This window comes from Sciurus vulgaris (genome assembly GCF_902686455.1).
Source record: "Sciurus vulgaris genome assembly, chromosome: 8".
Taxonomy (NCBI): domain Eukaryota; kingdom Metazoa; phylum Chordata; class Mammalia; order Rodentia; family Sciuridae; genus Sciurus; species Sciurus vulgaris.
In genome coordinates, this window is record NC_136468.1 from 153,543,176 (window position 1) to 153,559,152 (window position 15,977).

A 15,977-nucleotide genomic window follows, 5' to 3' on the forward strand; every position below is an offset into this window, starting at 1 on the left:
GAGGTTGTAGGGCAGTTTTTTTTTTTATCTGTAACTGAATTTTCAGGGCACCCCCATGATGATGGCCCCATTACCATTTCTCACTGGGCCGTCCTCATACACTGGGCACACTCCATAGTACAGGGATGGCTCCTTAGAGGGTGTCAATCTAGCCTGATGGGTGTCAATCCTGAGGGAGGCACTGAGGGGCTCTGGGTGTGCCTTGGATGCCACAGCTTCCTCCTCTGGGGGATTCAAGCCCACACTGTAACCAAAATCTCTGTCTTCAGAAAAACTGGCCTGCAGCGTCGGGCTTCCTCCAGCAGATGGCAGAGTCCTCGGTGTGTCCTGGTTGAGTGCTGCGGCGGCTGTCCCTCTGAGGTCCGGAAGAGAGGAAGGCAGCACTCCACGTTGCTCTAGAAGAGCCTGAGCCAGTTTCTTTTCAAAAATGAACCTTGTGGTTGATGTAATGGGGCCACATTTCAATCCAGCTCTGATAACTTCTTCTCTGAGGTCATCTGGACTCAGGAGTTTTAACTGAGCCAACACAGCATCCATTGTCACATCACCTAGGTCCAAAATAACAAGTCAACTTGCTGGGCTGAGGGGTAGCTCAGTAGCAAAGTGCATGCTTAGCATGCTCTCAATTCCTGAGTAGGTCCCACTTTTCACACAATGTGCCCTTACCTCTAAAGCTACATTTTAAACTTGGGCTGACTGACGGTCTGAGGGAGGTTTGGTCTCTGCAGGCAGGTAAGCCTCGACAGAACTGCACCACCTTCCTTACTCCACCTGCCACAAGCCTGGGCAAGTCACTACGACACTTAGCCTCAGCTTCCTCACCTACAAAATGGTGTGACAATAACTCTGTCCTTAGGCTATAAGGAGAATATGATAAAGTAATGCACATGGTCTGTCCCACTGGATCTGACAGTGACAAATTAAATTTGTTTTAAAACGCCAGCTACAGTATTAAGATGTTAAGGAACATGGACTTAATCATTCAGAATGAGTACTTAATGTATAGAGAGTCAGAATAGAAACAAAATGTACAGCTACTAACATTCCTACTTAGAGACACAGGGGTCTGCTTCTATGTATAGAGAAACTCAGGAACTGGCTACCAGTCAGGGTGAGGGGACCAGGTGGAAGGGAAGGTTTTTACTTTCAGAAACATGTCTGTGATTCTCACACTCAAGAATTAAGTAAACAAATGAAAAGATGATGGAGATGCCCATATAGAACACAAATCAAATGAACCTAATATTGCAAATGGATAACGTGAGAGTGGGGGGAACCAACTCAGGTAACTCTTGAAGATAGCATGGTGGCCATGAACTCCAAAGACAAGCGGCACTGTGGCCAGGGGGTGTTCCACAGTGGTGTAGGGGGCACTGTGGGACTATTTTATGTACACTTTGGAACAGACTGTGGCTGATGAGAGACAGGCTTCTTACTGACAGAGAAAGGGAGGGAGCAGTCAACCACTCCTGGAAGGGCCAGTGAGAAGGCACCCAAGGTGTGCTAGCCATAGAGCCTCTCCAACAGTCAAGAACAGCCACGGTGACAAGCGAAGGAAAGGGCAAGACTGTGCTCCAGGGACTCTTCACTCATGAGACAGGTGGGGGCCACGATTTGCTGACCCTTGGCTAGAATGACTCAGGGTTGCTACACTGGAATTGGAGGAAGCAGTATGACCTCACTGGTCTTGGACAAAGACATGAGAAATTGAGCTAGGTCTGTAGATTGGATGATAGTGACCCATCAGCGTTAATTTACTGGTTTTCATACTTGTATCTGCTCATCTAAGATACTAACATTTAAGGAATCTAAATGTTATTTTCACTTTTTATTTTCAAATAATCGTAGACTCATAAGAAGTTACAAGAATCATATAGGAAGATCCTGTGGACTCATCACTCACCCAGCTTCTCCCTAAGGCTGACACTTTGCATAACTCCGGGGCATCAACGCCAGGAAACTGACCTCACCAACTCTGCAGGCACTGTTTTTTTTTTTTTTTTTTTTTTTTTTTAAATGAGTCTTGGTGCAAAATGTCACAAAAGTCTACCACATGTATAGATTTGTGTATTACCACCATAAGAACCTGCCCCTCGATCACCAAGATCTCTCCTGGTGACATTCAGTCTTGCCCATTGTCCCAGGATCTGGCGACCAGCTGCTCTCTATCACCAAGTATCGCACTTTAAGAATGTTACGTAGCAGACCACACGGCAGAGACCTTCTGAGAGTGGCCTTCCTCACTCAGTACCACAGCCGAGGCCCACCCAGATCATGCAGTGGCCCTGCTGAGGCCCACCCCTGGGTGTGAACATGCCAGTTTATTAGACCATTCGTCCCCTGAGGGACATCTGGGTTCTTTTTGGCCTTGGACAATTACAAATCACATATGGATTTTTGTGTGAGAGTAAGTATTCAGTTCTCTAGGACAAATGTTCAGGAGTGCAGGGCAGGTTTAACTTTCTGGAGAAACTGCCAGTCTACCCCAAAGGAACCGTACTACTGAATACTCATCAGCAGCACAGGGGACCCAGCTTCTTCACATCTCTGCCATTTTGGAACTACCCATATTTTTTTTATTTTAGCCATTCCACTATGTGTGTAGTGATATCTCATTTCAGATTTAACTTGTATTTCCCAACCAGCTAGCACCGCTGAACATCTTTTCACAAGAGTTTAGTTGGTTTGTACTATCTTTGTAGTTTTTATATACCCGATACACTTCAAAATGAAACAAAGTTTTAAAAACAACACACGTTTCTAAAAGTAAAAACCTTCCCTTCCACCTGGTCCCCTCACCCTGACTGGTAGCCAGTTCCTGAGTTTCTCTATACATAGAAGCAGACCCCTGTGTCTCTAAGTAGGAATGTTAGTAGCTGTACATTTTGTTTCTATTCTGACTCTCTAGTACATTAAGTACTCATTCTGAATGATTAAGTCCATGTTCCTTAACATCTTAATACTGTAGCTGGCGTTTTAAAACAAATTTAATTTGTCACTGTCAGATCCAGTGGGACAGACCATGTGCATTACTTTATCACAAAAAACAAACAAACAAAAAAAACACAAACTTTGAACTCCTTGTCCTCCTACCTCAGTCTCTCCACTGCTGGGATTATAGATGTTCACCACTGCACCTGCACAATTTCCCTGCCCCCATTTTTTTTTTTTAATTTAAAAAAAGACACTCAGACTCCCACCTCTTAGCTGTACACCCTACTACCCAGACATACTATTCTCTTCAGTATCTGGTTCCTGATCAGGCTGTGTCTTTGTGATAGTTTAGAGTGTAAATGGATAATCAGGGTTCCACTTATTAAAGATGCCCCTGATACCTCCTTAAGGGGATGAGAGAAGGTAAGTTTCAACAGGATATAGGGCACTGGTTCCAGTGTCCACAGGCCTGCATCCCATCTGGTTACTGCTCAGCAGGATCCTGACCCTCCTGGGGCCTCTTTCTTCAATTGCAAAGCCAGTACCTGAGAAATAAAAATTACCTCTCAGCACCCCTTTAGCCCTCTGGTTTTAAAGTGGACTGTCATCAGCTATTTACTGCCAAGTTTCTATCAGTACTTAAGCAATTCTTATCTTTCAGGAAGACATCAGACTTGGCTGGGGCAGCGTGTGCATGTGAGTAAAATGCCACCCTGATGAATGCAGAGTGCACAGCCTGGCTAGCACTGGACTGCAGGAGAGGAGGCAGAGGCAAAGAAGTCATATACACAGGCAGCAGGTCAAGAGGGCCAAGCGAGTGTTCCACTAAACAACCCCCAAGCCTGGTCGAGGACCTGACAGGAATATCCAGCCTTATAGCTGACCACTGTGCATGCACTCAGGACTTGAGATTTCTCCAGATCTTCCCATGGAAAAGCAGATCAGGACCTGGCACAGCCTCCCCAACAGCTTCACTCGGGCACTAGGTAGTGCTGAACGAGAACTGGAGGCGGTCCACCAGCTCTCACACCTGGCGAGCACCCGGGCCGTCCACCAGTTCTCACAGCTGAATGAGCACCCGGGCGGTCCACCAGCTCTCACACCTGAATGAGCGCCCAGGCCGTCCACCAGCTCTCACACCTGGCGAGCGCCCGGGCCGTCCACCAGCTCTCACACCTGAATGAGCACCCGGCCGTCCACCAGCTCTCACACCTGGCGAGCACCCAGGCCGTCCACCAGCTCTCGCACCTGAATGAGCACCCGGGCGGTCCACCCAGCTCTCACACCTGGTGAGCACCTGGGCCGTCCACCAGTTCTCGCACCTGAATGAGCACCCGGGCGGTCCACCAGCTCTCACACCTGGTGAGCACCCGGGCCATCCACCAGCTCTCGCACCTGAATGAGCACCCGGGCCGTCCACCAGCTCTCACACCTGAATGAGCACCCGGGCCGTCCACCAGCTCTCACACCTGGTGAGCACCCGGGCCGTCCACCAGCTCTCACACCTGGCGAGCACCCAGGCCGTCCACCAGCTCTCGCACCTGAATGAGCACCCGGGCAGTCTACCCAGCTCTCACACCTGGTGAGCACCTGGGCCGTCCACCAGCTCTCGCACTTGAATGAGCACCCGGGCGGTCCACCAGCTCTCACACCTGAATGAGCACCCGGGCGGTCCACCAGCTCTCACACCTGAATGAGCACCCGGGCGGTCCACCAGCTCTCACACCTGAATGAGCACCCGAGCGGTCCACCAGCTCTCACACCTGGCGAGCACCCGGGCCGTCCACCAGCTCTCACACCTGAATGAGCGCCCGGGCCGTCCACCAGCTCTCACACCTGGTGAGCACCCGGGCCGTCCACCAGCTCTCACACCTGAATGAGCACCCAGCCGTCCACCAGCTCTCACACCTGGCGAGCGCCCAGGCCGTCCACCAGCTCTCACACCTGGCGAGCACCCGGCCGTCCACCAGCTCTCACACCTGGTGAGCGCCCGGGCCGTCCACCAGCTCTCACACCTGAATGAGCACCCGGGCCGTCCACCAGCTCTCACACCTGGCGAGCACCCGGCCGTCCACCAGCTCTCACACCTGAATGAGCACCCGGCCGTCCACCAGCTCTCACACCTGGTGAGCACCCGGCCGTCCACCAGCTCTCACACCTGAATGAGCACCCGGGCCGTCCACCAGCTCTCACACCTGGCGAGCACCCGGCCGTCCACCAGCTCTCACACCTGAATGAGCACCCGGCCGTCCACCAGCTCTCACACCTGGTGAGCACCCGGGCCGTCCACCAGCTCTCACACCTGGTGAGCACCCAGGCCGTCCACCAGCTCTCACACCTGAATGAGCACCCGGCCGTCCACCAGCTCTCACACCTGGCGAGCACCCGGGCCGTCCACCAGCTCTCATACCTGAATGAGCACCCGGGCCGTCCACCAGCTCTCACACCTGGCGAGCACCCGGGCCGTCCACCAGCTCTCACACCTGGTGCCTGAGCACGGTTGCTTCCCCAGCCCGCGACCCGACGCCCGCTGTGGCTGCAGCAGGGGGCGAGCGGGATCGCCTCCCACCGGCCGGAGCCCGGCGCCGCCGCGCCGCTGTCAGTGCTGCTCCCCAACGTCCTAGGTCCCTTAGTTCGGGACCCCCACCCCGACAGAGCGTCCCACGCAGTACGTGGCCCCGGTCCGCAGGCCCTCGTCCCGCGCCCGCACCCTGGTCCGGCTTCACGCTCGCAGCCCCGGAGGACCGGGGCCTCCGGTGGCCGCCCCGCCGCGCCCGCCTCGGCAAGGCCCAGGCCGCGCCGCGCCCCCGGGACGCAGGGCCCCGCGCGTCGGCACGACGGGTCCCGCCCCGCGGGGAAGCGCCCGGTTCGCGCCGGCCGCCGTCCCACCGTCCGACGCGCCTCACCTGGGCCCGGGGCCGCGGCCGCGCAGGGCGGCGGGGCAGGGGTCGCGCCAGGGCCCAGGCCCCGCGGCCGCCTCTCCAGCCGTCGCACCAGCCAGCGCACGGCGAGGAGCAGCACCGAGGCGCCCAGCAGCTCCCAGGCCAGCGCCGTCCACTCGGCCGCCGCCAGCCGCGGCCACAGCATCGCCACCGCCCGGCCGAGCCGCGCGGGTCCTGCGGCGCCGCGCCGAGTTAGGTCCCCGGCTGTCCGCGCCCCGCCTGCGCCGCGCTGCTCCGGGAGGCGGGCGAGCTGCGCGCGGCCGGCGGCTCCCGCGCAGGGCGGCTGGAGCCGGGTGGCGACCCCCGCTCCGGCGGCCGCGGGACCTGAGTCGGGTCGCGGCACGGGCCTGACTCGGGCAGCGGTGCGGGCGGCCGCGGGGCCTGACTCGGGCTGGGCGGGGCCTGACTCGGGCCGCGGCGCTCGGGCTGGGCGGGGCCTGACTCGGGCCGCGGCGCTCGGACTGGGCGGGGCCTGGCTCGGGCCGCGGCGCTCGGGCTGGGCGGGGCCTGACTCGGGCCGCGGCGCTCGGGCTGGGCGGGGCCTGACTCGGGCAGCGGTGCGGGCGGCCGCGGGGCCTGACTCGGGCTGGGCGGGGCCTGACTCGGGCCGCGGCGCTCGGGCTGGGCGGGGCCTGACTCGGGCCGCGGCGCTCGGACTGGGCGGGGCCTGACTCGGGCCGCGGCGCTCGGACTGGGCGGGGCCTGACTCGGGCCGCGGCGCTCGGGCTGGGCGGGGCCTGGCTCGGGCCGCGGCGCTCGGGCTGGGCGGGGCCTGGCTCGGGCCGCGGCGCTCGGGCTGGGCGGGGCCTGACTCGGGCCGCGGCGCTCGGGCTGGGCGGGGCCTGACTCGGGCCGCCACGCTCGGGCTGGGCGGGGCCGCACGCAGCGCCCGCTCGGCCGCCGGGGGACGACCCAGCCTCGCGCCGCTCCAGCGGTCTGGGCGCCGGTCTGGGAGCGCGCGAGCGGCGTCGGGGGTCCCTGCCCACGTGGCAGCCCGACCTGAGGGCCGGCGGGGAAGGGTGAGTGGCCACGCTCGCGGGACGGGTGCGACGTCCGCGGCCGCCGTGCAGGGTGCCCGGCCCGGCTCACGGCTGGACCGGGACGGCCCGGCGTCCCTGCGCCCCAGGGCGGGTCACGTGAGGGCGGACAGCCGCGTGCAGGCCCTCAGGCATCGCCCCACGGCCGCCTCTGGAGCCCGCGGTTGTGGAGAAGACTTTCCGGCGAGCTCCGAAGGAGATGCCCGTCGCTGTGCGTGCGCGGAGAGGCCGCTCCCCGCTGCGGTCGCTTCCGTTCACCGACAGCCCCTCGTGCCTCCGGGCGGGCCTGACACGCCATTGCAGAAAACAGAAGAGGTGGCAGCAGAGGGCACAGGGAATTGGGGGGGCCTGGTGGAAACATTTATCCTCATTGTAGTGTTCACACAACTGCATGCTTCTCAAACCGCTCAGGTGCATGCAGGATTTATATAGCAACTTTTTTGCCTGTGTTACTGGGGATTCAACCCAGGGGTGCTTTACTACTGAGCTGCATCCTCACTTCATATATGCGTATATATCAGCCTCCTCACTAGCTGGGTTACAGGCATGTACCATCATGCCCAGCATATGTGTGTGTGTGTGTGTGTGTGTGTGTGTGTTTACTGGAAGAAAATTTAAATGTAATTGATGTCCTTGATTAAAAAAAAAATCTGAGCCAGGCACTGTGATGCTCACTTGTAATTCCAGCAACTGGGTGGACTGAGACATGATCTCAAATTCAAGGCCAGCCTCAGCAGCTTGACAAGATACTGTCTCACAAAAAAGTTGGGGGCTGGGTATATAGCTCAGTTGGTAGAGTGCTTGCCTTGCAAGCACGAGGCCCTGCCTGGGTTCAATCCCCTGCACGGCAAAAAAAAAAAAAGTTGGGGGGGAATACCCTGGGAATGAAGCCCCCTGGGTTCAATTCTGAGTAGCGCACAAACATTTAAAAAAAAAAAAAAATCACTGGACCATACTAACAGTTGATTGAACAGCAAAGAAGAAAGAGTCAGTAAATTTGAAAACAGTGAAACATGATTTAAAGCTACAATGAAACCAGGTGCTTCTGTGCATATCTGTAGTTCCAGCCACTTGGGCAGAGGCTCAGACTGAAGGATCCAAAGTTTGAGGCCAGCCTGGGCAACTCACCAACAGTTCCAAAATGAAAAATCAAAAAACTGGGGATGTAGCTTAGTGGTAAAGTATCCCTGGTAACTCCCGGTACTGCCAAACACAAACAACAGTGGATACTGCTTTATACCTACAAGAATAGCTAAAATTAATAGAATGACAATATCAAATTTCATAAGGATATGAAAGGTCTGGAATTCCCAGACATTGCTAGTGGGAGTGTAAAACAAGATCGCCACTTTGCAGAATCTTTAAAGATGCCACTCCACTTTTGTCTGAATATTCAGATCCCCCCAACTTAATATGTTGAAACCCTAACCCCCATGTTAATGGTATTAGGATGTTAGGCCAGTGAAGGTGATCACATCCTAGGACAGAGCCCTCATGAATAGGATTAAAGCCCTTAGAAAAGAAGCCTGAGACCCCTAGCCTTTCCCACCAGGCCAGGCCAGCCCTCAGCAGATCCTGCATGTACCAGTGCCTTGATACTGGACTTCCAGCCAAAGGAACTGAGAAGTTTCTATTGTATTTAAGCCACACACCTTATGGTACTTTGTTATAGTCCCCAACCCTCAACCAGTGGACCAAGATCACCTCCCTGTGGCTCAACAGTGCAGCCCTAGCTACTTACCCGTGAGGAAAATAGAAGTCAACAGAGGATCATTTAAAAATGTCCATAGCTAAGTTATTCTAATAGCCTCAAGCCGGAAACACCTGGAATGTCGTCTATGGGTGGACAGACAGACTTGGAGTTGTCCTGATGGCAGGACCACACAGGAGTGCACGTGCAGGCAGAGCTCACGGTGGTGAGCAGTGCCCCTAGGCTGCTGCTCCTTCCTGCCCAGCACTCCACCTTGGCCCTTCCAGCCCACCTGCTCAACCCCTGTGGCCATCCCACCAGCATCTGCTGGGCCTGGTCAAGTAGGCAGGAAGGAGAAAGATAAGGGGAAGAGAGTGGGAGAACAAAGGAACTTTAAAAGGGGCAGGTGCTCTCACTTCTGGGGATACCAGGACACCAGCCATGGCCCCTTCTCCATCCAGAGAGAAGTCTGCGTTATAGGCTTGTCTCAGCGTGCTTCTCTAATGTTCCAACTTCAGTATTTGAGGAAGAACTTGTCACTGATGACCAGCAGTGGTATCACTAGCCAGTGTGTGGTGGACCAGGCTCAAGTCTGTGCCATCCTAGGGGTCACGAGGGCAGGAATGGAGATGGTGACAGGCCTCTCGCACAAAGAGCGAGTATCGACAGGGTATCGCACAGCACAGCACAGATGGCTTGTCAAGTTAAAAACAAAACAAAACCGGTATTAGAGATTGAATCCCGTTCCTTGTGCGTGCCAGGCAAGCGCTCTACCCCTGAGCGGCATCCCCAGCTCTTGACAACACGGTTGACGGCACCCACTGCTTCCAGAAGCAAGGGATCTGTCGAAGCACACTTCTCATCAGCATCTGCCTTGCTCACCATTTGGACGTGAAGTACCCCCAAGGGATCGTATGCATGACAGTTAAGAATCTCTACAGGTGACATGATTGGTTTCAGGGTGACTCGATCAGTAGATTAATCCACTGATAAGGATGAACTGGGCAGCAGCTGTAGGCATGTAGGATGTGGCCATCCCTGACAGTCCCCCCCACCACTGTAAGCCAGCAAGTAGTACCCATCAGCCCCCCAGAGCCCACTCCCACAGTCTTCACTGTGTAAGAGGGTGGAGCACAGAGCAGCTGTGTAACAAAGTAGGGGGGCTTAAAGAGAAACATGCCAACTAGCCTGTGCTGCAAATGCTTGTCGACTTCGTACACAACAGGAAACAGTTCTGAACACATAAAACCCCGCAATGCCACTCCATACAGAAACAGTGCAACCTTCCTACTTAGGGACGTTAAGGCACAGAAAAGGGCTGGACTGCAGCCCTTTTGTCAGACTGACTGCAGCACAGCAGTCAGCAGACCCGGGCTCCTGGAGCTGATCAGAGTGCAGCCACAGGAGAGAGACCCAGCAGCCCTCAGTCCTGTGACCCTTTCCCTCTCTGCTTCTGCACTTACCTGTGCAGGTTACTCTCAGTGACATTCAAGCAAAAATGCTACCCTGATGAATTCACTGCCCCCAAAAGGGTGGGACCATCACGGTGCCCTAGTCCTAGCTACTTGGGAGGCAGGCGCAGGAGCGTGGTGAGTTCCAGGTCAGCCTGGCCAACTTCACAGGAGCCTGTCTCAATGTGGCTCCGTGGTGGAGCACCCCTGGGTTCACTCCCCAATACAAAGAAGAGAAGACCAGAGACACCGGGGCGCCACCTGCTGATGGGAGCGTCATACCCGTGTCATCGGGGACCACTCGGCAGAGGCTGTGGCTGGGGTGTGAGACTGGCCACAAACTGTCAAGCACGCGGTGGAAGGAGACCACGTGAGTAGCCCCGTGTAGCCCATGGGGACTCTGCAGCCCTGGCACCTGGGGAGCGCACCTCATCCCGGAGTGTGGGAGGGGCGTGTGCGGGGCCCAAGCAGTGTGGCCCCCACTTGCGGTGGTCATCCCGCCCCCTGGGCTGGCTCACTGCCCCGTGTCCTCTGTGTTCCTTGTAGAGCAAAAGAAGTGAGTAGTGAATTCTGTCATGGCTGTTCTTGTCGGTACAGTCTTGAGGACACTACGGGGATACATTTGCTAGCTGTCAACAGAAGCCAGCGCGGGGGCCTGCACGTGGCCTGAGCTCCTCGTGCTGGACACCCGCCGGCAGCCTCCTCAGGTCATGGGTCCTTCCCGCTTCCTTCGTGCTGCACAGTGCGCTGTTTTTTCTAGCTGCTTGTCTTATTTTTAGAATAATTCAGAAAAACAACAGGCTGTTTTCCCGATTTTGGCCTGAACCCGTTCCAAATGGAGGCGGCATCTTGAAGCGGCCCAGGAGGGGGCACCTGAGCTCCCTGCCGCTGACCTGCCTGTGCCTGACCTGTGCCCCACCTGTGCTGGGCTGTCCTGCTGCTGATGTGGCAGGCTAGCAACACTTTGATTAAAATCACGTTTGTGACTGACTGGCCAGGAAGCCTCATGCAGATCCTCACGGCACATGGACTCCACACACCCTCTCTCCCACTGTGGCCACAGACGGGAACGTGCAGACCTCCTTCTCTTACCTGGTCCAACAAGGTGGAGCTAGATTGCACGTCCTGCCAGAAACCTCCGCAGCACAGCTTCTCCTCACACACACGACGTCAGGGTGTGTGACGAGGAGATGGGAGTCACTCCCAATGACAAAATGCAGATACACAAGGACTCCCCAATGAAATAGGAAAACCTTTACCAAAAATAGTTTATTGCACAAAATTTAAGGAATCTCCAAGCACGCTTATATTATAAAAAAATCAACATGCTTTTTAAAGTTACAATCTGTTACACACAGTGACACCTTTTGCGCAAACAGCCCCAACCTAATGACTCCTTTTGTGAGAATTTTTTTATAGAAATGAGTAACTCTAAATAAGAAATGAGTGAACAATAGGAGTGAGTGAACAACCAAATTTCCTAAACCCTCTGCAACACTGACCCTCAAGAATCCAGTCAGAACCTGAGACTTGGAATGTGGAGTCAGTAAGCTTGTTACACGGGGCTCCGCGATCTCACACCACAGGTATCTGCATGGCTGGGGTCCTCGGGAGGAAGCCTCCAGGACATTTCCCTTTCAGATATGCTGGTCCCTTACACTCCCAGAACCTTTACACGTGACAATTTTTGTTTAAAAAAAAAAAGTAAATAGGGGTCTGTGCCCTGGTAGTCAGTAGGCCATGGCTTTTGCAGTGCCCCGTACCAAGAAAACCAGCCTTCCCCTAGGGCGAGCCGAGGAGCCGCCTGATCCCAACACCAGGGCTGCCCCACAGGCTGCACTCTCCCTGACCCAGGCCCAAGTAGTCGGCTGCACATTCTATCAAAACATCTTCCAAAGAGTAGAACAAAGCCACATCAATTTGTAAGATGTGTGGGCATCAGTCTGATGGGTACCACAGGGAAAATCAGTGGAAACCCCCTGTGATACAGGCAATGGCGTGGTGAACTACCCAGCTGCATACAGCTCCCTGCAATGGCAGGACCCTGGGTGAACACTGCACGCAGAGCCACCCGGCAGAACCCTGCTCAGGCCTGGATCCCGTCACTCGCACTTCACCCAGAGAAACGGTCGTTCCAACTTTGTCCACCCAAGAACCTGGCTCCGGGAGGGGGAGGTGCAGTGGGTCCCCAGGAGACAGAAAAGCGCCCTTGACCTTCAAAAGTAGCAGCAGCAGCAGCAGCAGCAGCATGAGACCTCAAGGAGCCTAAAGGCAGTGCAGCTCCAGCAGCACCTCAGGCCCAGAGCTGCACTGGCCACTGAGGACAAGGCTGAGCCAAGACAGGCCAGGTTCTTGGCCGGCCAGGGCCCTGCAGGGGCAGCAAGGGCCAAGGGGAGGTGAGGCCCAGGACTGCCAAGCAAGGAGGAACGGGAAAAGGACAGACATGGTGCCCAGCATGGCACACGAGCACATCCTCTCCTAGGAGGAAAAGCATGGAAGCTTGTGCAGACTCCGCTGAGATGGAGGCAGAAGACGGCTCCGCCACAGAGCAAGCCCAGGGACATGTCCTGTCTCTGCCCAGACAAAAGGTAACCGCCAAAATAAATAAGAACATAAATTTCCATTTTTCTTTTCTAATGGTGCAAGAACAATTTAGTCAGAAACAATTTCCAACTTAAGATAAAAAATAGGACATTCTTAAAATGAAATTTTCAAGTATTTCAAGATCAACCCTGTACAGACGATATACACACTTTATAAGTTCCAATACTTGCTAGGGAATATTTTTTAAACACCACACATATCGGTAGTGATGCTACTCTAGCTATATCAATTAACCTCTAACAACATGCCACGGGAGAACACACACTCCTTGAAACTCTGTGCTGTTCTCTCCACGAGACGCCAGGACCTGCTGACACAGCCAATCCGGGCCGGTCCGTGTGCAGAACTTCATGTGTAGACCGGCAGATCTGAACAAGGGCCACCTGGACTTCCCCTATTTCTCCTTCCCACCTTATAACAATAAATACTGTTTTAGATTTTCCTAGTGACCTAGGGATAATCAAAGACCTACACTCTCCCCATCAGCGTAGGCAGCGTCGCCTCCTAGGTGGAACACGTGCCCCAGTAGAGGCGGCAGCTGTGGCCTTGGAACCTCCTGTTCCTCAGGAGACCACATCTCCCTTCCCCTGGCACCACATCTCTTCCAGACGTGGCCTCTGACCAGGTGACACTGGCAACGCCAGTGAGCATGATGAGCGTGGCATGGGGAGAGGGCACAGCGAGGGGCCTGTGACCCTCACTCCAGTTAGGCCCTCTTCCCCTGGGGACTGTGGGGACCACTGGGCCTGACTGAGGGTCCCACCTGCTCCTGCCTGGTGGCCAGCCAAAGTGGGTGGGTCCACACAGGGCCAGTACCTGACAGGCCTGTGTCACAAACCTAGGAAGACACTGGACAGGAAGCAAAGACTCTCAGAAAAAAGTAAAATTTAAACAAGGAGACTCATCTGGGCAAGGATGTTTGGTTTAGAAGGTAGAGTAAATAAAAAAACTATACTTCTTAAAATATAGTTTTCTGATATCCCTAATCCTAAGTGTACATTATTTTCCAAAAGCAATTTTTCCAAAAGGCAATCAACAAAAAGACAATTAGTTTCTTCTTAAATAACATAGGCATATGCTTTTAAAAGATTAGCATTTTCAGTATGTCTATGTACATCCTATTATGGGATGGCTATTGAAAAAAATGAAATAAAAATCCAAAGGTGCAAATAAAAAATTCACTCTGCAAGAAAGGAGAGCTCTTACTGAGTGGACAGGACAGTAAGAACCTGCACTCGGCCTGCCCAGGTGTGCTGCCTGAGGACCCCACTGAGCAGTCTCTGCAGGAGCTGGCCACTGGCATGGCCCTCCACAAGCAGCGTCCCTGTCCCTCAAAGATGCCTCCTTCTGCAAATAACCCATCGGACACACACTCACGGTTCCTTACTGGGCCCAAAGCTAGGCTTAAGGTTTGCTTATTTTGTGGGGAAAGCCAGTTGTGATTTTAAAGGACTATTTCTGTAATCCTTGACTCTCATTCTGTTGTTTCAGTCCTCATCAAAGGCAAAAGCAAAACTTAAATTTCACTCAGAAAATATAGAGCACATGATCAAACGAGCGTCCCCTGGAACAGCCGCATCCGCACTGTGTGCAGGCTGCGTGGTCACTGGTTCAGCCCTCCTGGGGGAGCCTGGCCTCCAACTGGTTGCTGCGTGTCTGCCTTGGGGTTCACCTGCTCCCCTGGGGGACCTTCCGCCTGTGTCCAGGAGGACAGGGACTCGTGCACAGTGAAGGCGTGCTCCTCCATCTGGCGCTGCAGACTGTCCATCTCCTGCCTGGGGTGATGGGAAGAAGCATGAGAAACCAGTCACAGGAGAGCCAAGCAGGAGCCAACAGCACAGCCCCTACCAAGGCAGAGGGTTCCTTGTGTCTGTGTGACAGTGGATCTCTACCATGATCCCAGAAAGCCAGCCATGGTCACATGGCTGGGTCGAGACTCAGCCCAGTCCTCCATTCTGTAAGGAAGCCAGCGCACTGTCTGGCTTAGGGTCTGCTCCAGGCAGGAGCCTACCTCCACCGGGACTTTGAAAAACACTGACCTAAGGGTCCAAGGTCAGCCAAGCCGCTGTGTGGAAGCTGTCCCAGGACCAGTGCTGCTTGACTTGCACACCCAGTATCACGAGTTCCCACCCGGCTGTACTCTTTGACACTGGCCTCTGCTGTCCTGAGCCAGGAGGTTCAACCCACATCAAACAGGCACAACATAGATGGCCTCCCACTTCTGAAGGCACATTAGGGCAGTCTGCTCTGAGCAGTGTCTGCTGGACTGTGGGAAGGCCCACCCCACGGTGGCATGCCACACAGCAGGAGGGACTCCTCCAGACAAACAAGTCGTTTGTTTTAAAAGCTCAGCAGACGGCACAGAATATGGAGCATACTTGAGCTGCTGCAGACAGCTGTTGAGGTTCTTGAGGGGCTCCTTGCTCACAGCGGGTGGAGGTCTCAGCAGCTCCTCTAGCAGCGAGGCTGGGACGGGGCAGTCAGGGATCCTGATGGGTGTTGCAGGGCCCGGGGAGCTGGCCTCACCTTTTGGCTCCTTCCTCTGTTAACAAAAACATGTCATTAGCTTCCCCATGTCCCTCCGTCAATCAGCGTATTGCAACAGGAGTCAGAAGGCCCCCACGTGACAGGGACCCCAGAAAGGAGACTGTCCTAGCCTTTTGTCAGCACAGCCTATCCCAGAAGTTAAAGAAGGCTGGCTAATAAACAGCTTTGCTCCTAATGCACACGCTACACACAGGCAACCTGAGCTGAGACCCTCAGGAGGACCCAGCCAGGCCCTAGAGCCGCACTTGGGAGCTTCCCCAAACCCACAGCCTCCACACTGAGCTTCCCCAGAAAATCAAGTACGTTTCCCAGCTGCTCAGGTTCTCGAGGACACGGAACTTCCAAGACAGCACATGATGCCTGAGTCTCTGCGACTGCCCCACCACAACAACAAGTTTCCCAAAAGGCCATCGACAAAGAGGGCAGCTCTGCCAGAGGTGCCGACACTGGAGCCCAGCAGGAGAGTACAGGGCTCAGGCCCGGGTCCGCAGCCCCTGGGCACAGCCTGCACGCATCCGACCGACGGAGCATGCGACTACACGGTGGAATTTGCATCTGTGAAGAAGCAGGCGTTCTCCTGGAAAGGGCACCACCCTTTGGAATGATGTGGCCTGCTGTCCAGGCAGGACCCTCCACCTCGTTGACCACCTCAGCAGATGCCCCGTATGTCCCAATGCATCTGCTACGTGTATGCGGCTAGAAAGTCTGCTGACCTCTTGCCCAAGCAAATCTAGGGCATGCGTCAGTCAACCTGAAGGAGAGTGGGCCTGAA

The 15,977-nt window shown here is 55.0% G+C and overlaps 2 protein-coding genes across 8 annotated transcripts in view; both read right to left on the reverse strand.

The window, feature by feature from the left end:
• ANKLE2 (ankyrin repeat and LEM domain containing 2) overlaps positions 1-6,056 on the reverse strand; it is a 31,027-nt gene extending 24,971 nt beyond the window's left edge. The window contains exons 1-2 of the mRNA XM_079151790.1: positions 5,841-6,056; positions 75-548 (exon numbers count right to left, since the gene is read on the reverse strand). Coding sequence (XP_079007916.1) covers positions 75-548; positions 5,841-6,021 — 655 coding nt within the window. The 5' untranslated portion in view covers positions 6,022-6,056. The remainder of the gene's footprint in view (positions 1-74; positions 549-5,840) is intronic.
• Positions 6,057-12,566: 6,510 nt separating this feature from the next.
• Positions 12,567-15,977, reverse strand: part of GOLGA3 (golgin A3) — a 42,123-nt gene continuing 38,712 nt past the window's right edge. For all 7 annotated transcript variants that reach the window (XM_079149409.1, XM_079149410.1, XM_079149411.1 and 4 more), the window contains 2 exons: positions 15,037-15,200; positions 12,567-14,433 (listed from right to left, as the gene is read on the reverse strand). In XM_079149409.1, the coding sequence (XP_079005535.1) occupies positions 14,262-14,433; positions 15,037-15,200 (336 nt within the window). In that variant the 3' untranslated portion in view covers positions 12,567-14,261. The remainder of the gene's footprint in view (positions 14,434-15,036; positions 15,201-15,977) is intronic.